The following is a 23,449-nucleotide window of genomic DNA, read 5'->3' as shown; positions in this document are numbered from 1 at the left end:
ACACACACACACACACACACACACACACACACACACACACAGGAAATTCACAAGGACACAAAATGAAGAGACAAACAAACTGCTTGTCATCCTCTTACTAAATCTTCTGGTACCGATGACTCAGAGAGGTTAGAATGAGGCAAAGAGCTAAAAAACAACAAGCATAAAATGTTTCACAATGACAGAACTGTTTGAACGAGATGGTCTCCCAACAGAGGGACCTCTCACACACACACTGCAGCTCCATTATGTACTTTCTACACTTTTTTTTTTTTAAATCTCTACTTTTGTTACAAGGTTTGGAATGGGACCTCCTCTCTACATCTTACGCAGAGTCAGCAGTGGCCCATGACCACAGGGGAACTATGAGGGAAATAAGTGTTCAAAAACCATATCCAATAATAATAAAACATTCACTTAATAATAAAAAACCAACAGTGATTTCTTGGTATTTTCCTCAGCAGTCAGTTCAATACATCCCTGGACAGACTGCTGACTCACACCTAGCCGCTGGGGACGAGGCCGACCTGAGAGGGTGGCTAACCGGCCGGGCGGTGGAGTGGGCGCGGTGAACGGCGTAAACATGCTCCACTTTGAGGAGCAGAAACAGGGTCAAAACATGTGAAGTCATCAGTGATTCAGTGGACGGTTTTATAAATAATCCGAGGGAAGGAAGACCGGAACACAGAGAGAGAGCGAGAGCGAGAGACGGAAGTAGAGATCGGTAGAGATAAAAAAATTAAAAAAATCTGAAGAAAGTACATAATGGAGCTGGAGTGTGTGTGTGTGTGTGTGTGGAAGAAAGAAGTGGAAAGATAAAGATGAGTAGTGGAGTGATAAGTGATAGCGATAAACCGTAATTGGAGTGTGGAGAAAGTAAACAAGATGAAATGTGTGTCTGCGTGCATGAGAGAGAGAGAGAGACGAGATGATAGAGGGAGCGTGTGGAGAAAGTAAATGAGACGTGAGATAATATGAATCAATAAGATGTAAGATGCAGTAAGATGCAGACAAGATAGTGAGAGGCCGAGCTGTGCTGCAAGCATATGGTTTCTTGATAAGATTTTGACTCCAATTATGTAGTGTTGAACAAATATAATAGTTTGTTAGAATACACACACACACACACACACACACACACACACACACACACACACACTTTGTATAGTCATAGCAATAACATTTTAGTCTCACTGGTATTAATCTTTCTAGCCAGAGTCACTAGTTTTAAAAATGATCCAGCCACTAAAGCATCATGATATCCATTACATCATTGAGATGTCTGCACTGCAATTTGTTGTTACTTGTTGGCAGACACATACACAATGCATATGCAATAAGCTTAATATGTGCCAATATATTAGGTTAAAAGGAGTTGCAAAGATGTCAAATAACACCCAGCCAAATATACTTGTTGCCCAACGTGCTGACAAGGCAAAAGTTAGTCCTCCAATGACTAAGAGCAGAAGACAGTCACAATCATCATAATTGAATAACTGATGGCTGAGTCATCTAAATACACTGGGATTTTGGAGGACTAGACTACAGGCGGTGAGAATAAAAAAGGTAAAAAAGACTGTAGGAAGAGAACAGATAGAGTTATATAGCAAGAGTATATCAGTGTGTCTGGTAGGTCGACGCCACGGATAAAAATTCAGATAAAGATTTTCTGGGACGGCAGCGATGTCTCCTCTAAAGAAGAGACGCTACATCGTCAATAAATCATTACGAAATGATCTGCTGAACAGACGGACGTAGCCGGCTGGGAGAGATGGAGGCTGGAGAGATGACTGACAGAGGTTAAAGGACAGAGAGAGAGAAAAGAGAGGGGGAGAGAAAAGGATTGTGTGCAAAGAGTAAAAGCCGCTTGTGTGTGTTCACATTGTGCCAGTTTACATGTTCCAGCCTGCCAACAGTCCATTATCTCAGAGAGAGGTTGAATGGTGCAGGAGTCTAAATGGCTGCTGGGTCGCTGTCTACAGATGTCAAACCCATCAGATGGGAACCTACTTTACCATGAAACTCGACAGCCGGCTGTTACACGGATGAAATCAGAGAACTCCATTTAAGAGGGACCAATTCATTAAATCAACATTGTTCCATTGATTTTGACAGTGTAATTACTTCAGGAAAAAAAGACAAGATTGGAAGCATGTACTTTGCATTTTAAAAAATGTATAAAAGCAGGAAGCAGAAAGAGGAACACTGCTCATGTGACATGCATTTAAAAAGTAATCCTAATTATGAAATTATAATTAATATTGAATAGAAGAAAGATTACATGAATCTTGATTGAAGAAAAAAACATGACAGTTATACAGGGTCTTAACTTTGGAAAACGTACGCACTAAACACTAACCAAAGAATATAGATGAAAATTAGCATGGCTAAATCTGGCACATTTACATGGCTCCCCCGGGGAAACGCACTCGTACCGGACTAAAAGATTCCATTAGCAGCTCCACACTCAGCTGGGAGCAGCGGGGGCCTGTGGTCGTACAAGCCACCCTGTAATAATAATTGTATGATTTGACCCTGAGTTATCTGCTCAAGGGTCCTTGAACAAGGAACTGAATCCCAAAGATTTCCAGGAGCGCTGCCCTGTGGCTCAACCTCAACTCTGACCTCCCAGTAGGAGGGACGAACAGGCTACAGCTAGATTTGCACTCCGCCCAAAACACCAAGAGTCAGTGGCTACAACGGTACAAAGCAGACCTGAGTTCTGCTCATTTTCCCACAGAGTGCTGCTCTTTGTGGCTACATTATCATGCAGACCAACAATGAAATGACCATGTGATCAAGGCAGAAATACAAGCACGGTGCAGCACATGTAAACCCTATAATATGATTAAAAGTGAATGTGATTAACTTCATAGTTACAATGAGCATGATCACAGTAAGATGTGTAGAATACTTCTAACAGAGTTGCATGAATGGAATTTGAACCTGTAAACAACTATGAACTATTAGTTTTTAACACATTTTTCAACACATCAATTTAGCTGCTGAACAAATGCTGAGAAAGTTCTGCCACCTTCTACCGAAAATGACCCCCCGCCCCCCCATATCTTATAGTAGAAAAATAAGATTGGACAGCGGGCCTATAGTGCAGCACAAGGTTACAGCACATTAGCATCATGGGAGAAATGTGTTTTTGAAGGAGAATACCGGAGGGAATCTGTGACATTGCAGAATAATTTTGACAGCGGCGTCTTGAGGCATTAGTCACTTTGCTCGGTAGCATGGAAATGGGTAAATTAACAGAACGCTCCAACAAGCCAGCCATGTAAACATCCTCATTGGTGCGATGCCTTACTCTGGATATTGACTGTAATAAGATTATGTACAAGTAAATGTAGTCTCTCTCTCTCTCCTGAGTGTGAGTGTGAGTGAGAGTGAGAGTGAGAGTGAGAGAGAACATCCGTTTTCAAATCATTTCAGATGCAGGGGATGTTGGATGAACACATGCCGTTTTCTGAATCATATCCTCACTGTTATTCACGCCTGCATCTACTGTCGGCAAGAATCCAACGTACAAGCTGGAGGTGAAAAACAGTGTTAAAGGACAGCTACTCTGTGCCTCTGGAGCAAAGGTTCCCTCAGCCTTCTCATTGCTGCCGCTATAAAGGAAGTTGCTATATACATTTATTTACCAAATGATGTAAGATATCCATGACGAGTTTGCAATTAGGCAGCAAATTTTCTGACCCGGAAGTGAAAACTAACATAAAAAGATGATGAAGAATGTGATGACTGATGAGGAATGATTGACTGATTATGAGTACGGAGGAATGAGAACATGATGCTGTTTTGTAAAGTACCTCAGTTTTCGTTCGTCGTTTACTCCTCCTGAAAATGTGAAGCTTCAGAAAGGAAAACGTGGTTAAAATCAAGCACTGCATTAAAATACTAATTTGCAAAACCATTTACTGAAAACGGAACAAGAAAACTGAAAAAGAATTTTTGAAACATGTTTTGGCTATCAAGGTGAGTATCGGGTTAAACTGTGCTCACATAGTGAAAAGCATTAATGTTGTTGCTATTTGTACTGCTAACCAGCAGTCGAACACAAACCCAGTCCATGTATGCCCCTGTGCCCATGTATTGCTTAGGTTATAATGATGACAGTACAACTATAACAGTCGCACATGCAGACTCTAGGCTGGCAGCGCCACCCACTAAGACATTGATTCTGACAATATAATTACTTAAAAAAAACTAGAATAACTTAAAACAGACTACATGAATCTTAGGGTGCAAAAAATGCAGCATGTTAATTGCCCAAAAGCATTCTTCAGATAAGAGCTATTGCAGATAATCCTGTGATAGACAGGAAGGAGCATAATAGTAGTTTTTTTGTTCACTCTTTGCAAAGCACTAAACTTGTTAAGAGAAGTGGTACACAAACATATGTACACAAGTAACTTTTCAGTTCGATTTCCATCATGCCCTATTCCGACACTAACGAGATGGAAGCACCGACATGGTTTAATGTTTCATGTCATTTTGGAGGGAATCATTAAATTATAGAGCAGTTTATATAGTCCAGGTCCTGATGGGATCGGATATAAAGTGCCACTGATGCCACCGTGGGATGCGGAGTCTCTTTATTAAGCTCTGTTGGACCGTAAAGTGTCCCACTACTCCCTGCTGCATGCGTGTTTAATGTTCAAAACCAATAGGCTCTGTGTGGTTGAAGATGCAGATCACTCGTATATACTGTGTGTTGTTCACAGAAGGTACATTCTGCGGTCACAAGCTCGCCTTCTGTGACAGAGCCACTAAAAACAGCTATTTAAGAGTCATGAGGAACCAAAACTGGACGTCTGGGAAGCGTTGTTTTAGATTTCAGTGCTGGTGTGGTTTCTAGGACCATTAAGGTTTGTATCGTTTGCGGCCGCAAGATGTTTTCAGTTGTGCTCCATTCATGTTGAAAAGAGTATTCTGTACTGAAAAGGATTATTAGGTCATATTCTGCTTCATAGAGTGAATTATAATATTCTTGTCCCCCTTTAGTGTGGACACAATAAAAACTATCGAGAGGTAAAGGGTGAGCCTAAAAACGAAACTGAATGTCTTAACAAGCATCGTCTGTGTGGCCGGTACTTGTTTCCATTTCTGCCTCACACATGTCAATTCTAATGCAAGCAGTCACCTAACTGTTCACAGCAGAAACAAAGTTCTCCGCCCCGTTAAAATAACGCTTCACAAATGACAAATATGTGGAATAACTATCGCAAACAGCAGCGATACTAGCTTATTTTTAAATACTAGTGAATGGGCACATGCTTTGCTGGAGATTGCGAGGCAGCAGCGGTAGTTCCTTTGTATTCCCAACTTTACTGAGAACATACTTAACCGTGACCCTTAAACCTCCTCTACTGATTCAGTGGACGGAGTGAAGAGACATGGTGGAATCCAGGTACTTCAGTTGTACAATGTTTCCCCAATTTATCTTCACAGTAACCTGTTTAAGGTTGAACAGAGCTCTCCGACAAATTCCCTTTATTACTGTAGAAGCACAGTCGTCATCAGTAGGATCTCAGATGAGAAGACGTCCCTGAAAGATTGTGTTCTAGATTGATGTCTGATGTCCAGCTGTCCAGCCCATACGGTCTCATATTCAAAGAATGATCTATTATGAACGACTGACGCAATAGCAAACAAAACCAAAAAGCTTCGTCAAAAGGTACCGAACAAAAACTATTTAAGCTCCAGAGCAACAAAAAGTTTATTTAATGGGACATTCTATTTAAAAAGAAAACAAAATGATTCAAAGCAGTACATTCTCATGATTTTCCCTACATTTGCGTTGATGCATCCACAACTACAGCCAATCAGAAACTCCCGCAGCACAAACTCACCCACTCCATCCAATTAATGAAGAGCCAAACTGAACGAGATGGATGGCTTGTTGTTTATAGTTGACTGACCGGAGAAATTGCAGATCTGCAATGCCTGTGAATAGCGCCGAGGACTTCACTGTTTGTCTGCGTTCTCCGACTCCCACTCTCTCCCTGACCTGTGCGAGGCTCTATTAAGTGTCCCATTAATCAACGGGGAACCTGCTCTGTGCCGTGTTCCTGCTGACTCTCGGCTGGATCAAGGATAGGCCAAGATCCTGCTGGCTGATAAGCCCACAGAGAGGGAGAGATAGACTGGAATATGTTTTTCAGATCTAAAATGTCTTCTGGCCCACATACTGCACTTCTTACCTTGGAATAACATGGGCTTTGAGTAGCTTAATATAATAAACATATGATACCCGCTTGGATAATTCTCAGTATCCAAAGAAGCCAATGAAAATATGTAGTTATTGTAGTTTCAGTCCATATCCTTTTGGTACTTTTTACATTCAGTAACCTGCTAACAATTGACTATTTCCACATTCAGCAGCCAGAAAGTCACATTATCATTCTTTTAGTTTAGAGTCATGTCTGTGTAAAATATGAACAACCTAAAGCCAACATTCACTTCCCTTTTAGCTCTGGTTTGGTCTCCAACTCCAGAGAAACAATGTCTGACTATTTACTGTAGCTGCTAGATGTTCCTCGAGCTTTACCAGCGAATCAAACATGTTCGTCTACCTGCTGTTTAGTGCTAGGTGACTAGCATACACCTTTTGTTTTTACACGCCTTATTCATCTAGGTTTCTGCAGCATGAATGACCCTTTCACGTTACACTAAGGCCCTTGATTTGATCCCATTATCAAAAATATCACTTAACGGGGCTTTAATATATCCTCATGCTACATGCAAATGTTGTGAATGTTCTTTTCCAATACAAGATACAGCTAAATGTCATTCAGTAACATAAAACACCTGAAGTCATGCTCTTATTTTACAGGTAAAAACAAAACTATTTCACTCATAGATCCGTTATCTTCCGGCTTTTATCTTAGCTGGCTGTTGCAATTCTTTCTCCTAGACTGTCTTTATACTGTGTGGCTTTGAGCATACACATGTAATAACAAGCATACGACATATCTGCAGACGTCTAGTGTCCTAAGGTTTTCCATATTGCAATAACTATAGGCAATGTCTTTAAAGAGTGAACACATATATACACATCATTTCACAATGTGACAGTGATAAAGCGAGAACATGAAGGAGATGTTTGTGCTCAGGGATGTGTACATATAGGCTGTGCAGTTACACTCGGCTCAGATCTAAACTCAGCAGCTACCGTCCCCGCTGTGTCAGCTTCTTCTGCTCCCACATTGCTTTTTATTATCTTTATTGTTTCATACCCCCCCCCAAAAAAAACAAAACACCACCATCACCAACATCTCTGCTTGCCTGCCACTTTCATCTCCAGCCTCTCCTCTCTCCATCCTGTTTTCTTCTCTTTTCCTCCTACCCTCTTGTACTCCTTCAGGTGTCTTTGTCCATCTGTCCTCGTCTTCCCAGTCCAATTTAATTTCTCCTCCCTTGCTGGCATTTCCTCCCTCTAACCCTTAACTAATCTCTCCAAATGTATTCTTTCTGTGCTGCCTCCACCTCCGTCTGCACTCTTTCCCTCAATGTATTTTGGGCCATTTCTCCCTTGGTCTAAGGCTCACTTTCTCTACACCGTATCGTCTCCATTTTTCTGTTGCTGGGAATAAATGTTACTTCAGCCTCTGTTATTGGCCAGCTATTCTATGAAGGCTGACAGGGTCATTGATGTGTTGACACCGCTATGACCCTTGGGCTCTTGACACTTCAAACCCCCCATGTCGTTTTTTCTTATGTGTTCAGAGGAGGAAGTTGCTTTCCAATTGGAAAGTGGGTCATTGCAGCAGCATGAGTAGAGGTATAGGTTAGAGTACAAAGTGTACAAAAAGAAAAAGAATGACATTTCTAGGCAGCTCAAATTATTTTGGCAGTTCTCACTTTAAGTCTAAGGATTTCTATGTCATTGTCTTGCAGTTATGGACAACCAAAATATCTTTACACCCACAGGGAATTTGTCCGAGTCTCCCATCTTCTCATCTCAGTCCCTACTGCCCTTTTAAAAAGAGATGTGTTCTTGTTCATTAATGTTGACTGAAGTGCCCCAGATCCCCAGAGTAAGATCTGACTTCACATCCCTTTGGCTGTGCTGTAGAACCCCTCCCCAACAAGAACATCGACATCTTTTTGTGGGCTTCTCATTTCACATCCATCTCCTCTGTTTCTGTTCTCCCTCTTGAACCCAGGTCAGTCAAGAGAACTGCAGTCATTAGTGCAATTACTTTCACTCCCGCTGCTGGTATCAAAAGACAAAATATCGTCATACCAGCAAAAGTACAGGGAGCCTGAGTCAAAGAGCCTTCTTACAGGGATACTAATAAGTTTCAGCTAATGAGCTTTAGCCGGTCTCTTTGCTCAAAATTCTGGAATACAATAAAAGCATCTACAGGTTTGGCACTGCCGCGGTTAAACGCTGTCATCCTCGCTAGTCAGCAGCAGAAATAGTCGGATATTACCTCTCTGCTTAAAACAACTATTTATGCAAGTTCCTCACCAAAACTACATTTTTACAACACATCATGATAACGCTATAATTTACCTTCGTTTGCTGAATAAAGCATGAACGCACTATGTACTGTGTACTGTAACTAAAGAGAACCTACGTATGTTATAACATGGTTACTAGCTCTCCTCCTGCCGATTTAAACACGCATTCGTTATTCTCAATCGGAGAATTGTTCTAATCACACACCAAAATTTTTCAGTAGCTCCCAATTTTCCAAAATGGTCAGGGCATTGAATGTCTAGTCATGTCATTTATTTATTCTTTAATCAGATATTCACTGGGATAAATCACCGGTGTGCTGAGTTTACACTATTTTAGTTTGACAAACATCTTGATGAGCTGCTTGTGTTTAGTCAATATTTAAGGTTAAAAAAAAGTTGTACAAAACATGTTGATATTCCTTAAAGTTAGGTATCAAATAAAAGTAATGAAACTGGTATTGTCTCGGCTCTAGTATTGCATAATTTCAAATGGTACCCTTCCAAAGCAAAATGAAAACTTCTATTTTTTTACCCGAACCGTTCAAACTGTTGATGAAAAACACTTAAGTGAGCAACATGGTTTAGCTTGCTGCATCACACAGTTGACTCAGCTTCTAAATAGCTTTCCTCTTGCCGCCGTCTCAAAATGATTTTCATCTTTTATTCAGCAAGGTTCACTTTCCACGACTGCAAATTCAAGATGCATCTGGGAAAACGGATTCTCGAGAAGATTTACATAACGTCAGTAATTAATATGGTGGTTCCTTTCAGCATCATATGCCGACTGCTGCAGTCAAAATAACCAGCGTTCACGAATCTGTTTAATGTGCACATTAAACTGTTACCCTTTAAGTGCTGAAGCCATCAGGGTTTACAAACTGCTCTACAGAATGTCCTTTACATTTATAAGTAGATGTTAAATGGACTCCGCTGTGTCAGTTCAATTGTTTTTAACATGGCAGCCTACATGTATTCTGATTGAACAGTATTCATAGCCTTGCCCTGGGTGACAAAGTGTTATTCATTAAAGCGTGTTGTCACTGAAGGTGTGAACATTGCTGTGAAGATACTGCCAACAACACTGTGAGCAACGGTGTCAAACGCACATGAATGGGACGGCAACACAACCACGACCCTCTTAAACGTGGAGTTTGATATTTTCATGCAACAAGTTTAAAACTTGTGTTCATGATACATATTGTATAATGCTTGTATACTTGGGATATTGATGCATCACCAGGGGATTATATGCTCTCAATCAACAAAACAACAAGATATCAAACTACTATCAACTCAGGATTAGGACTTCCTTTGATGATAAAGTAAAAACATCAGTTAGATTAGTCATATAGGTTAATTTAAACATATGTCAAGTAATTAGAAATGGTCAAACCATATGAATCCCTTAAATTTTTATTTTATTTTAAATCCAAGACTGGATTAAGTACAACTGCATTCAGTTAGCTTGCATCAACGAAATGAAATGTTTGATAAGTAATGCGTAATTCTGCAACTGGGGTGGACAATATGAATGAAGTTATCACCATAATATTAATAAATTACAGTTTCTAATACATAGATAAACAATTTGGATAAAGCAAAAAGGGGGATCAAACTGCTGAAGATGAAATATGAAAAAGAAAAGTTTTCCACTGTAAAACAAATAACTACTTTTCTTTGTTGGACTTCAACTGCAGCTTGCTCAAAATCATAAATTTGACTGAAAATATATGAAAGGATAACAGCAAATCTATTAACATATGAACTGGCTGGAAGTCAGTCAACAAATATTCATCCCTGACAAAAATGATCATCATTGTATATTTAGTTGGCTCATACAAGGAAGCAATAGCTACTGAGAGAAAATATCCTTACGATGCTGTATAACAGAAGTTTGCATGTAAACGTTTACACCATATGAACTGAAGATTGCAACATTTATCGAGCGATCACTTAAACGCTGCTACTCTCAGCAAAGATCACAGTCTCCTTTATTTGTCCTTTTAATATTATCTTTATATTATCATTTCATCATGCTGGTTTGCCATGCATGAAATTGGGTTGATGACTTGTATTGCAGTTTTTATCAAATTAACGTTATCAGTAGTAAACTTGGTTTTCTTGAAATTGGTTTTCTTTCTACACTTATTGAGGCTGGCAGATACTATAAATGTATTATCACTCAGTGTTAATTTCTCATGAAATAATTCAACAAAACTAGAACTATATTACCATCAGAAAATATTCTGTTGTACAAATATTCACAAATTGAATGGCTGCTCTGTCTTTAATTATTTTCTCTAATAACTTATAATTATACTGTATATGCATTTACAAGTTGTGTGGTGGACATTAAAGTTCTGAAAAATGACGCGCAATGGTTTCCTTTATATTTGAAAAAAATGGACCTTATTTATATTAATATGTAGTGTCTTGTATATGTAAATACATCATGTGTCACATGCCTTTGGAGGCCAAATACGACAAAGCCTACCTCCCTTGCATTAGTAGGAACAAACAAATTAACACAAGTGCAGCTACTCCGCCGCATTAAATCAAATTGTAGTGAGGCGGTGTCCTGAAAACTACCGTTACCCTGTTTCACATTTCTACAGTCTGTCTCACAGTCTGCTCCTGTCCACAGAAGCACTTTGCTCTGGTCTGGGATCAGTTTAATACAATGTGTGACTTACAATTGGTCTTACAGAACATCCATAGTATCGACCAGTTCACAGGATGTTACTGCATTTCCGAATGGCACAGGTGGAACTGGCTTGTTGATCTTGCACTAGTCACACATTGCCTACCAGTATACAAACTGCATTGGTTGAGTGTTGAATGATCAACGTCCACATTAAGACGATATGTATACCATAGATATTCTTTCGCCAGATTCAAAACAAAGACTTTGCAAAACAAAGACTTCGCACACAATGACAACGCCATTATATACTTTAATATTTAATTTATGTATGTTTTGATGGGAAACATTTTGAGTTTGCCATGTCCTGGTGTAACAGCAACAACACCCATTACAACGGCTGTTGCATTCTCAAAAGTAACTGTTGAGACAATCCTGCACTGCCGGTGCTGGATTGATAGTAGCAGAAGGAAAGGTTTCACAGTTACATTTTCTCCACAGAATGTGTGAAAAATGAACTACCATCTCCGAAATAACTGAAAAAGCCCATCTCTGAGTCTCATGTTGCGCAGTTGTTTTCTAGTTATCTAGGGAGGATGTATTTTTAGGAAACCTAGAGGGTAACATTGTGTACAAATGCAGGATCTTACAGTAGGATGATTTCACGTGCACCATCTTTTGTAGTTGGACACAGAGAGTGGGAAATGTATCCACGAAGGGCAAAAGACATGAGAATGTTCAATCGATTTGAAATTGCTAATTAGTAAATTTCAATGACCTCTAACTTTGGATATGAAATAAAGTGTAAACACCTAGTGAACGTGTGGACAAGCTGCTTGTGTTTGATTGGCTCTTACCTTCTCCATCTCGCCGCTCTTCCTCTTGTGTGCCGAGCGCGTAATTTTGACGGTGACGGCATTCTCCTCTCCCTGGCGTCGTAAAGCCATGCGGTTTGGCTGCAGAGGGCTGAAGGAGATCTCCAGCTCCGGCCGGGGGAAGCGGCTCATCCTGCCGTTCTCTGTGGAAATCTCAGAGGAGTCTAGCACTGACGGACAGCCAGCTGAGCTCTGTGGGACCACACGTGATTTTAGATTAAAGGTCATTTCCTGGTCACGCAAGAGAACAGATGTGTCTAGGTCTGAGAATACAGGATTGTCTGTGTGCTACGACAAGGTGTCGAGGTGAGCCACCACAAACGCCAAGGTATCCACACGCAAGACGGCATCCGAAAAGGTTCGGGCTGCCGAATATTGACTGCCCACTCATCACTGGCAACCTCTACAATGCTCACGTACCTGTGTGTCTTATGAATGTAAAATAAAAAAAACTGATGCCTACAGAAAAAATACAAAACATACAGATGCCTCTGAGCCGCAGAAGAATAAGGGAATTGGAAATCATATTCTGCTGTAAATGATTCAGCCGAGTATTAAGATGAGGTAACTGGCCACGTATTCTTTTTTTTGTTCCGAGTTAATGTCTGGCCAGCTGCTGGCTCACTGGAGTATCTCCAAATAAGTCATCTGTAGACTGAGATAATGTGCAGACCAAAGTGTGAGCAGTAACTACCTCAGACAACCTTATGTCAACTATCTAAAGCATGACTTTAAATAGGATGTTTGGTTTCTTTCGCCAAGTGTTTGGCAATGTTGAAGAAATAAATTACAATAAAGACGATTGTTTCCTGAATATTCAGTAAAATATGTGATGGGCATTTATGCTTTTCTAGTTGCCAATCTTTGAAAATATTACATTGTAAACAATCGATCTGTGTTTAAATTGACAGGAGGAGCTGTGAAGATGGCAGCATAAACGTTATATTTGCTCTTATTGGTCTTTTGTGCTGATCCGATCCGTGACTTCCATATTCATATCATCTCATGGGCGTACCTGACTGCTGACTGACGCTCTGGTATCCCTCCTTCCTCCTGATTTCCTGTTAATGGTTTCACACTGGGGTTTCCCAACCAACATCGCAGGGCTCACATTGCTTTTAATCTGTCACAGGCAGAATAAGAAATTAAAAATCACATGAATCATGATTACAAGAATAACATCCAAAGCATTGAAGAGCATTCAATGCATTAATGAATGCTCTTCTACCTACATCTATATGCCAGGGGACAAAGCTATAGAAAAACATAGAACACAATCCGATGTATCTTAAAGTGCCTCCTCTGTTTCTGGAGCTGAAGGTGTTTCACGTACAGATCCTCTTAAATCCACCAGACAGTCTGTCAAACAAGTTTAATACTAGCAATTTCAACACACACAAATCCTTGCTGTACCATGATTAGCCATGATGCCGGAGTGGTTTGAGAAGCTTACTCAGTTTTGAAAGATTCCTATATAATCTTAGTTGTGCTTCATGTAAAAGATAAAATGCAAGATCATTCTGATAAGCTAGAATTGGATATCTCTCTTCGGACTCCTTTAAACTTGCAACATTTTGATCCACCCTGAAAACACAGCAAGAGGCATAAATTCAAGAGGACCACCTTTCAAGCAAGCCTCGGTGCTTAAATGATGTTTATATTCCTGTAAGACTGACCTGTGTGGCTGCATCCTCCTGTTCGGCATTTAAGGCCTTGAGCTGTTCCTTCAGTCGTGAGATGTCTGCCTCCCTTTCAGACAGTGCAGCCTGCAGCTCTGCCACACAGACGGCATCACCACCACCGCCCTGTAACGGGAAGATCACGGACACCGAGGACGTTTTCTGTTCAGTCCTCTAATGTTCTGCTTTTCAACCAACATGCTATCCAGAGCTTTCAACAATTAATGCGATAGATTAAAGCACCTATAATGGAAACTTTACAAGCAAACAATAATGAGTCATTTAAAAGGATTCTTTTGGACTAGACACTACATAAATTATTACATATCAGTTAGAATCCACTAAACTAAAAGTCATTTTCATCTAAAAATTTCAACAGTATTAAAAAATGGCAGATTTAAAATATGTATGCAAAAATATCATTATTTATTATGACCGTGACAAGTTGCTACTTCACACTTTCTAATCATATTGTATACAAACAAAATAATATATTGCTTTCCTACACAAAGATGAGGTTGCCATTTACGATCGGAGATTCAGTTCATATTCAGGGAAAACCAAAAATAAGGCTCCTGAACATTTTGAGCGAGCACGGAACCATGGAAACCTTAATAGGCATGACCAATATCCACAAGATCATGCAGTACGTGAAACAAATGACGGAACTGCTTCTAATGCACCACGACTCCGGCTCCCAACTCTCATCGCTCCCTAAAAACATGAAATGCATGAGTGTTGACAGAAAGATCCTGGAGCACAATATAGTGTTGGCACAGAGCGACGTATAGCTAGCATGAACGACAATAAAACAAGAAACGTCTTTAAATGCAAGAACAAAATGACAACTCTGCTTCATTCGGCATGAAACTTCAAATGGTTTCCAAAGGAGTCTGAGCAGTAATGTTATGCTGGGATAATATAGCAGTACTGATCTAACGCAAGCCAATACAAGTCATGCAGTCAATTCCATTTTATGGAGCTTATCATTTATGATGCCATAAGTACTAGAACTTTGCATTAACCCACCAATTTATTAACTTACTAAAATTTCAATATTAAGTCCAAAAAGTTATTTTTTTCAGTAATTAACTTCACTGATTATAAACCTATTTTTTGACAAAAAGGTTCAGTGTATTTATGTCTCAACACTAATAGTTGCGTAAACATTTGGCCTCGGACCGGTCCAGAGAATGGACCAGTGGCACAATCCTGAAGTAGCCTTAAGATGGACTCCACAGAGGAAACAAGGGAGGCCAAAAACAACCAGGCGGAGAACTCTGACCCCGGAACTGAAATGGGCCGAGCTACCTTTGGGCCGAGCACAACATGCTGCACAGGATAGGACCAGATGGAAGCAGATAGTCGCAGCATTATGTTCCACAAGCAACGAAGAGGATTACGGATGTAGTTAAGATTCATTCACCAACACAAACAAGACGGGGCATCCAGTGTCATCTTATGATAAAGACGATACACGATTAGGGACTCAAAAAATACTGAAGTCAACACTTTGTCTTTATAGTTACTGGTGTTTCTGCAGTGGACTGCGTGATATTAAAAAGGTATGTACAAGTCCCACATTTACATAAATGAGGAGCAGAAAGAAGAAACATTTCTCTTTATAATTCACATTTTTAGCAGCCAAAAAGTCAACACAACGTAACGCAGTTATGTCTAAAATCTCCTTCAAATTTAGATTACATTTTTAAGGCCATGACAGAATCCTACATGTTCAAATGTTATTTATCAATAACAAAAAAAATGAATTAATCCTTTTAATAATCCGAGTATGATTAGCACTGCAGCTTGGATGTTTCATGCATCGATTCACTTCAACTCATTTGTGGTTTTTGGGATACAAAGGCGCCTTGCATAAAATTAGCTGCAATTTCTCAACCAAATTTTTAAATGAATCTAGCTATACGACAGATGGAGGCGAACATCAAATTAATTTGGTGAATGGTTGCAGCCTGCCCTTCACACTGCCTGTTCTGTGGTTATCCTGGGGAAGCTGTCTGGTCACAGTGAAAAATCGAATAAAAGCTCAGTGAGGACAGAATGTGAGGGAGCAGAGTGCCATACACTGAAATGTCATGTGTGTGTGGAACAGAGATATGGCTCCAAGTTCACAATGCTACAAAACCACCTGCAATTCACCAGAGAGGAAAGGAAAGAAGGAACGACCAGTGCTAAGAAAGCTTAACAGGCTACTCAAAAGTGTGACAAAACTGGAAGAATCTCTTCCGCCAAGTAAACTCCTCTGTTGTGCAACATTACCGGAACCAATTAGCAGACAGGGTTATTATTTATCTTCATTAGTGGAATTATGTTACGAACTGGGTTCCAAAGCAGCCCTTTCCTTCCTTTCGGTAAAGTTGCTGGCTGAGAGATGTTTTCCAATCTCTTTCCCTGCACAGCAGTCGGAAGTGCTGGGAGTAAACCCTATCTAAAGGGTAAACCACCACGGGATGAAACGGGGCAGAACACGGTTGATGTGGCTCAAACTTTCAGTGAAGTTTCACCTCTCTAACAACCAATCAATGCTCTCACAGCAGGTGTTTTGTCTTGACAGATGATGGGAACAAATTGCTCTGACATTATTGATTGGGGTGTGTACAGAGGTGAAACAGACTACTGGGATGTCTCATATACAGGAGAATAGCTACTATCTTTAGTTTTTACTGAAGGTTGATTTAACCATTAAAATCCTCAGGATTTTATACACAAGAGGGACGCTATCTGACTTAGAGATGTGATACACTAATATCCCTTGTCTCTATGTCCCCTATAACTGAAGCAGATTTAGCATTATTAGATGGTTTACATCGTCAGTGGTGTGGTCCCTGTAGCATGTGTTATTATCTTTATGTTACACTGACCTCTTGTGGTGGCTGTGTGGCATTTTGTTGGAGCTGTTGGATGAGTCTGTCCTTCTCTGCTTGGCTGGATAGAAGCTTCTGTAGCTGGACCTCCAAAGCTGCTACCAGAGTGTCTCTCTCCTTCCTCCACTTCTCCATGATCTGCTCCTTCTCAGCCAGCTGGGACGATAAGGACTCCTGACAAAGAGGGAAATATATATGTAAAATATGTGTGTGTGTGTGGGAAGAGACAATACTAGTTATGTACAGTATGTGTGTGTGAGTGAAGAGATCAAGAAAAATATCTTGTTTATTTATATATTAATATTAGAACACCACCAACTGTGCTTTGAGATTAATTCTAACATGTTGACATGTTACAGCTAGTGTTTCATTTCCTACCAACTGGCTCTGCTGTCGGGTGTAGCGCTCTCTGTCTTCGGCAAACTTCCTCATTTCCCGGTTCCTGTTGTCCTCCGCCTCTTTAGCTTGGCCAATCAGGGACAGCTTCTCCTCCATCCACTTTTTCCGCTCGGCCTGGTGTTTCTCTGCACGCAGCTGTACACAAAGTGGTTATTCTTTTTATTTATTAAGAGGATGTCAGTTTAAGTATCTGGAACACGTTTAAGGTGAAATCCCTGATAAAATGCATTTACCAACAAAAAGGTTGGTGCCCACTACAACTGTCCTGTTCTGACCGTCCTAGTTCATATAAAGGACCTCAGCACATACATGTGATCAGGGTGAGTTGTCTGTTTACTGTAATTCCTTGTTATAACAAAGTGTTGTTTTTGTTGGAAGATCTGTTAGAGGGATATATAAATACTGTTTTGCCAACTTGTCTGAGAATCTCTTAAATATTCGTCATCCATCAAATTGTTAATAAGGTTTAACTAATTATCTATAATAACCAATATTCCTATTGCAATGCGAACCTTTTTAATGTTAACTCAGAGAGCACACATTTCTGGTCCCACCATCTAAATCCACGTTTGAAGATAACTTCCCTTCATTACCTTCAAGCTTTCCTGAGCCTGGGCAGTTTCTTGTTTGGCCAGTTTGAGGTCATCTGATTGGCTGTCCACGTGAAGGCGAGTGCCGTTTCCACGTCGGTCCTGCTGCAACAGCATCCCCTTCAACTTCTCCACCTCTGTAATGGTTCAAACCAGAGAGCAAGACACGACACAACATTAATATTTGCATAGCATTCAAAGAAACTAAGTACTTTTATTATTCATTTATATAACTTCCAAACATAACATTGTCTACACATCAATCCTCAGTTATTTTACACCCGTTTAGAATAAACAAGTAGGAGTTATTATCTTTGTCTAGTGACAGACTTCTATGACTTCCATTTCTATACTTAGAAATCCTTTAAGTAGTCCAGCCTCCAAATTAGAAATAATAAACCTGTGAGGTGGAGGAGAGAGTCCACCGATACTTATGGCAGTTGATCTGGTTTTGAGCCTGTGAGCACATAAAGCTTTTCTTTTTTTTATTGCTTTTGCTCTCATGTGTGCCATACTTCACACTCTGCATCCTCTGTTTCTGACCTCATAGTGACTTAACACTGACTGACTGACTCACTGAACTGACTTTGGTATCCAATTTAAATGTGTTATTACTGTGAGGAAATACTAATTTACTCCAGTCTCAGTGTCCAGTCAGTTTCATTTAATGTCGTTTAAGAACATTCTGGTTTCTCTGCAGCTTTCAAGCATAAGATTAGACTAAGCGGCCCGTGGGCCAAACCCCTTTCACAACAATAAAATACACATTATTTTCACTATGTCTGTTTTCTGTTCATGTTCTTTCTTTGATTTTTTTCAAATCCTTACCGCTAGAGAGTTCCTGGATGAAGTTAAGTTTCTCCTCCAAGACCTGCTCCATCTGGTCCTGCGTCTCCTCCTGCTCCGTCAGAGCTAAACGCATGTCCTCCATCACACGCTCCTTGACTTCAAGGTCTACAAAGCAACAGAAACACACACACACACACAGAACGCCATAAACAACCAACACCAGGCCAGAGCGATATACTGTAATATGTTGATCCCGGAGGTACTCTTCTTTGTATTGCCCTTCCACAAACAGGTCAAAGTTCAGCCAGAGTTTTAGGACTTTACAACAGGGAGATTCACTTTCAGCACGTACTTAAAGATGTCATCTTCAGCTCTGGGAAATTTTGGGGATTTTTTACTATTTCATAATATGTTTAAGACAAAATGATTAATCTGATAAAAATAACAGATAGATCAATATTGACAATAATCATCTTTTGCAGCCCTTTATAAGAGTGGCCACTCTTATACCAGTGATTTAAACGGCAGATCACTTCCCACAAACAGAATGTTTTTCTTCTTGTGAAGCCAATGCAAAGACACACATCATTTACCTTTACAGGCCTTCTGGTAGAGCGTCTGGTCAGACTTGGTGTCAGATGATTGTTCCTAGAGGAGGGAAGGAGATGGAGAAACAAGGTGAACATGAAGATGGACAAGGAATACACCAGTATGCAGGATATATAGAGTTATAGCCTTCAGAGATTTGGTCTGGTAAATAGATTATTTTACCACTTTGAGTTGCTGAATGGTTCTGTCTCTGTTGGCAACGTCAGACTGAAGCTGCTTCTTGGCTTTCTCTGTGTCAGACAGCTTCTGCCTCAAAAGCTTCTCCTCTTCTCTCATGGCAGAGATCTTCAGGACAAAAACAAACCGTTATTATAGAAAAACGTAATATAAGCTATCTGCTGTTCATATCAGCATCCAATTAGTATCCAGCTATCCAGTGTTTGTTTTCACATTTCCCTGAATTACATTTTTCTTTTCATCTTATCATCTTTTCAAGCGTGGATGAAAATATTACAATAGTACACCTTTAAAAACAGAAAAAAGTTGAATCTGACAATTAAGTATGTTAATGCCGAATATGTGCGAGTCCTCCGTAGAGGCTCTTGTCTTCGCTATCCTATCTTTACACACTGGATCTCTTTTAGCCACAGAAGCTGGTCACTCTAAAAACATTAATTTATTTGTAAATGCATTAAAATGCCCACTATTGGCCAATGACTTTGTCTGAAAGACATTTTGGGGGTTTTAGGTAGTGAGGCACAGAGACATAAAAGAATGCTGTGTACCTCCTTCTGGACCTGCTGGATCTGCTTCTTGTAGTCGGCTAGCTTCTCTCGGAGGTCTGAAGTGCCGTCCTCCTTCCTCTGGAGGTCAAGGCTGAGGCTCTTCACTTTCTCAGAGTCCTGCTTGGCGTTTTCCTTTAGTCTGGGAGAGTGAGACAAGACAACAATGAACTGCAACCGATTCTTTAAAACATGACAGGACAGTGCATTGTGGTCCAGAGCAACACCATTGCTCCGTAATACAGAGAGTGGACGGGTGGATTAATGCAGCTCTCCCTGGACCCAATGTACTAGTGGAGAGATGGCAGGCAAGGTAATAAGGAGAACATGCATTTACAGTGACAGAATAATACAGTTTAGAACGGAGACACAACAAAAGGGAATTCAGAGCGACTGCTTCTCGTATACTAGTTTTCTCTGCAGCTCGGGGGGAATATTCTGCTACAGGGAGGATAGTAAACAACTCCAGGACAAAATACTCGTTTAGAGAGACTGCTTTCTGATCGGCACATTACATTTAGATATTTAACAGATTATTATTCTAAAAAGCTAGCATTGCAGCAATAATTGCTAATTGAAGAGCAACAGTATTTCTTAGTCACGGTCTTTGCTATTTTCAACTTTACTAGACATCTTGAAGATGATTTTGATGCCAAATATTAAAAAGATGATGAGTAACCGTTTCAATTACTTTTGCACAGAGACCTGTGACTGACTGGAAGGGAGAGACAAAAGACAATATAGAACAGCAATGAAATATATCTTCGTGACGCAAAGAACCTTTGGGACTGTTGTAATAAACACATGTTTGGTTGATGAGTCTCATCTCCCTACTCTGTTTCAAAGTAGTATTGTCTCATCAAGGGTCTTGGAGGTGTTCAGCAGATACCCTTACCCTCAGAAGTTTATAGTAAGTTCTAAACTAGACAAGCATTGTTTTCCTACTTTACGTCTTCATTCATTAAAGTAATATTCTCATCTCTGGGCCGGCCTCAACCACTAAACCTGATCTACGGTTTGTATTCGTTAACCTTGGGCGACACGTACACCTGCAAAATCAAGGGACAAGTTGAACATACATCAGAATGCTGCAAGCACATGGATGTTGAGATTTGATTAGATATCAAACTGGAAGCATAACCCAAAATGTCATTATCTGGAAAGTCGTGTATGGGACAGAGCTCTCACAGAGCTGAGTAGTAGAATGCCGGGCTTAGAAAAGGCAGTTTCAGTATCTTTAAAGTCAAATTTAAGTTTTAAGACATCTATGAACATGTTCTAATCTTTGGAGAATGTAATTGATCGGTTACCTGTTGATCTCCTCGGCCTTCTTCTCCAGCTCTGCATCCTTCTGAGCGATGGCCTCATGCGCCACAGCCAGCAGCTCCCGGCGCCTTTCCACCTCCCGGCGCCGAGCCTCCTGGACTGCCTGGCTCTCCTGCTCCTCCCGCTGCTCCTGTGCCTCCTGCAGGCTCTTCTGCAGGAGTTTTACCATTGCCTCTTTTTCCAGCAGCTTTTTCTGCAGCTCTGCAGACACTTCCGCCGCCTCTGCTAGCTTCTCCTCCATCCGTTTGTCGTTTTCTTTTAGCATGCTTTCGAATTCTGACGAGGCTTGCTGAGCTTCAGTTTGGTTGAAAACCTTTGACCTCAGGGATGCAATCTCAGTCTGGAGATCACAGTTGAACTTCTTGAGATCCTCTTCAGCAGCAGAGCTAGAAGAATTGTTTGAACCTTTAAACTTAGTTTCTTCTAATTCGACCTTGAGCAGCTCTGCAGTTTGCTCCTGCTCACTGAGCTTTAGCCGGAGATCATCTACAAGTTTGCCGAAGGTTGCTTTTTGTTCACCAAGTTTGCAATTTAACTCCTCCAACTGCTGTTGTGATATCACTTCCTGTTCCTGTTGCTTCTCATTGAGCTCCTGTGAGGCCTGAGTTGGTTCCTCAAGTTTGTCTCTCAGCTGTTTTACTTCTTCTTTGGAAGCACGTTCTTGGCATTCGAGCTTGGACCGGAGTTCATCCAGTGTTCGCTGCGACATCTCTTCTTGCTCCTGAAGCTTCTTTCTTAGTTCTTCAACTTGCTGTTTTGAAGCTGCTTCCAGTTGATTCTGCTCGTCTGTAAACTGCTGCAGCTGCTGGTCGGAGATCTGCTGTTTGTGTGCCAACTGTTCTTTCGTCTGTCCTAGCTGGCGCTCCAGTTCCAGCATTTGTCTGGCCTTGCTCTCATTTGTCTCCTTTTCCTCAGTCAGATTCTTCCTAATCTCAGACACTTCCTCTCTCAGCTGATCATGAACAACATCAGATGACGATGCTGAAGTCTGCAATTCCTGTTTCAGGCTTTGAACTTCTTGCATCAGGGTGTGGACGTGGGACGTTTTCTCCAGGATCTCCTTGGAGTGTTTGTCCAGTTGTGCCTGAGCAGTTTGTAGTTGAGTTAACACTTGTTCAACGCTCTCTGTCTTGCCGGTCACCTGTGGTTATTTCCAAAGATATCACTTAAGTTAAGTCATCTAGCACCAATACCATTTAATTAAACACAAATAATAAAACAATTTGATATAAAAAGGTTAAATTTGACCAAAAATATTTCTGTTGCCCACCTGGTGCTCTGAGGCTTCCAGTCTGACAGTCAGCTCTCTCACTCGAAGTGCATCACTCTCCTGTTGCCTCTTTTCTCTCTCCTCCACCAGCCTGCTGTTCTCCTTCCTCTCCACCTCCAGAACAGACCGAGCCTCCTCTTTGCTACTCCTCTCTTGAACAAGAGCAGCAATTATGTCCATTCTGCCTTGCTTCTCTTCTGAATGGGCTGCCATGGCATCCTCCTTGGCTCTCCGTTCAGCTTCGAGGGCTGCCATGGCTGTCTTGTTTCCTTCTCTCTCTTCTTTAAGGGATGCTAGCACCTCCTCTTTGCTCTGCTTCAGCTCACTGAGTGTGGCAAGGGCCTCCTCTCTTCCATTAGTCTGGCACTCCAAAGCAGCGAGGGTGTCTTCTCTGCCTCTCTTCTCCTTCTCGAGGGCAGTAAACGCCTCCTGAGTGATAAGAGGAATGGTTATTTCCTATTTGAATGTTTAAACAGCATTGAATAAACTTAAGCTTAAACTATATTTAAGTTCCATTTAGACAACGAAAAAAAAAAAATCAGCTGTTGAGAAGCTCTTCAGTTACTTGGTCATTTCTTGTTTTCCTGGTGAAACAGAAATGCACCGATTGTAATTTTCTTAAGTCTGCACTGCCGATTCCTGTTTTTGCCAATTACACATTTCTTTCTAAGAACTATAATTAGCTCCAGAATAATGTTTTTACCACAAGTCAGTGTAAACCGTCAAAGATTATGAATAATAACCAAATATTTTCTCTCCCAACAACAGGAATTATTCAAGTTTCTAGCCCAAAACTAAATTTTACTAGATTACAGTTGAACACATAATAGCGTTACAATTTGCCTTCGGCCATTACTCTTTTAACTGAATAGAGCTTGGACGCATCACAATGTAAGTTAATGCAACCTCCATTAATGTTAGCTTACAAGCAGGGCTGTGCTAAGGAGGGACCCCATGCTGCGAGTACTCGGAGCAGCATGCATGGGAATGAATTACAATATAATAACTGTCTGATTAAGTTAGTTGTTCCAAATGTTGTTCCTCCATGGCTTACTTTAGACTTGCTGTGCCAGCATAAAACTATAATGTGGCAGAGGCACATGTACAGCTGGTACGAAAGTATTCAGACCCCTTTCAATTTTTCACTCTTTGTTTCATTGCAGCCATTTGCTAAAATCAAAAA

General features: G+C 40.6%; 2 protein-coding genes across 2 annotated transcripts in view; both read right to left on the bottom strand.

Moving 5' to 3' along the window:
- LOC116398209 (kinesin-like protein KIF20B) overlaps nt 1-585 on the bottom strand; it is a 5,975-nt gene extending 5,390 nt beyond the window's left edge. The window contains exon 1 of the mRNA XM_031874321.1: nt 502-585. Within this exon, the coding sequence (XP_031730181.1) occupies nt 502-585 (84 nt within the window). The remainder of the gene's footprint in view (nt 1-501) is intronic.
- kif20ba (kinesin family member 20Ba) overlaps nt 32-23,449 on the bottom strand; it is a 32,639-nt gene continuing 9,221 nt past the window's right edge. Inside the window, exons 19-31 of the mRNA XM_031877944.1 lie at nt 22,267-22,695; nt 20,981-22,137; nt 19,674-19,812; nt 19,111-19,233; nt 18,933-18,987; nt 18,379-18,504; nt 17,554-17,687; nt 16,940-17,095; nt 16,559-16,735; nt 13,674-13,802; nt 13,013-13,120; nt 11,980-12,189; nt 32-3,863 (exon numbers count right to left, since the gene is read on the bottom strand). Coding sequence (XP_031733804.1) covers nt 3,636-3,863; nt 11,980-12,189; nt 13,013-13,120; nt 13,674-13,802; nt 16,559-16,735; nt 16,940-17,095; nt 17,554-17,687; nt 18,379-18,504; nt 18,933-18,987; nt 19,111-19,233; nt 19,674-19,812; nt 20,981-22,137; nt 22,267-22,695 — 3,171 coding nt within the window. The 3' untranslated portion in view covers nt 32-3,635. The remainder of the gene's footprint in view (nt 3,864-11,979; nt 12,190-13,012; nt 13,121-13,673; nt 13,803-16,558; nt 16,736-16,939; nt 17,096-17,553; nt 17,688-18,378; nt 18,505-18,932; nt 18,988-19,110; nt 19,234-19,673; nt 19,813-20,980; nt 22,138-22,266; nt 22,696-23,449) is intronic.

Source organism: Anarrhichthys ocellatus, unplaced genomic scaffold (assembly GCF_004355925.1).
Source record: "Anarrhichthys ocellatus isolate YVR2014 unplaced genomic scaffold, GSC_Weel_1.0 scaffold3, whole genome shotgun sequence".
Lineage (NCBI taxonomy): Eukaryota > Metazoa > Chordata > Actinopteri > Perciformes > Anarhichadidae > Anarrhichthys > Anarrhichthys ocellatus.
The sequence above is the reverse complement of the archived record's forward strand: the minus strand, read 5'-3'. Positions and strand labels throughout refer to the sequence as shown.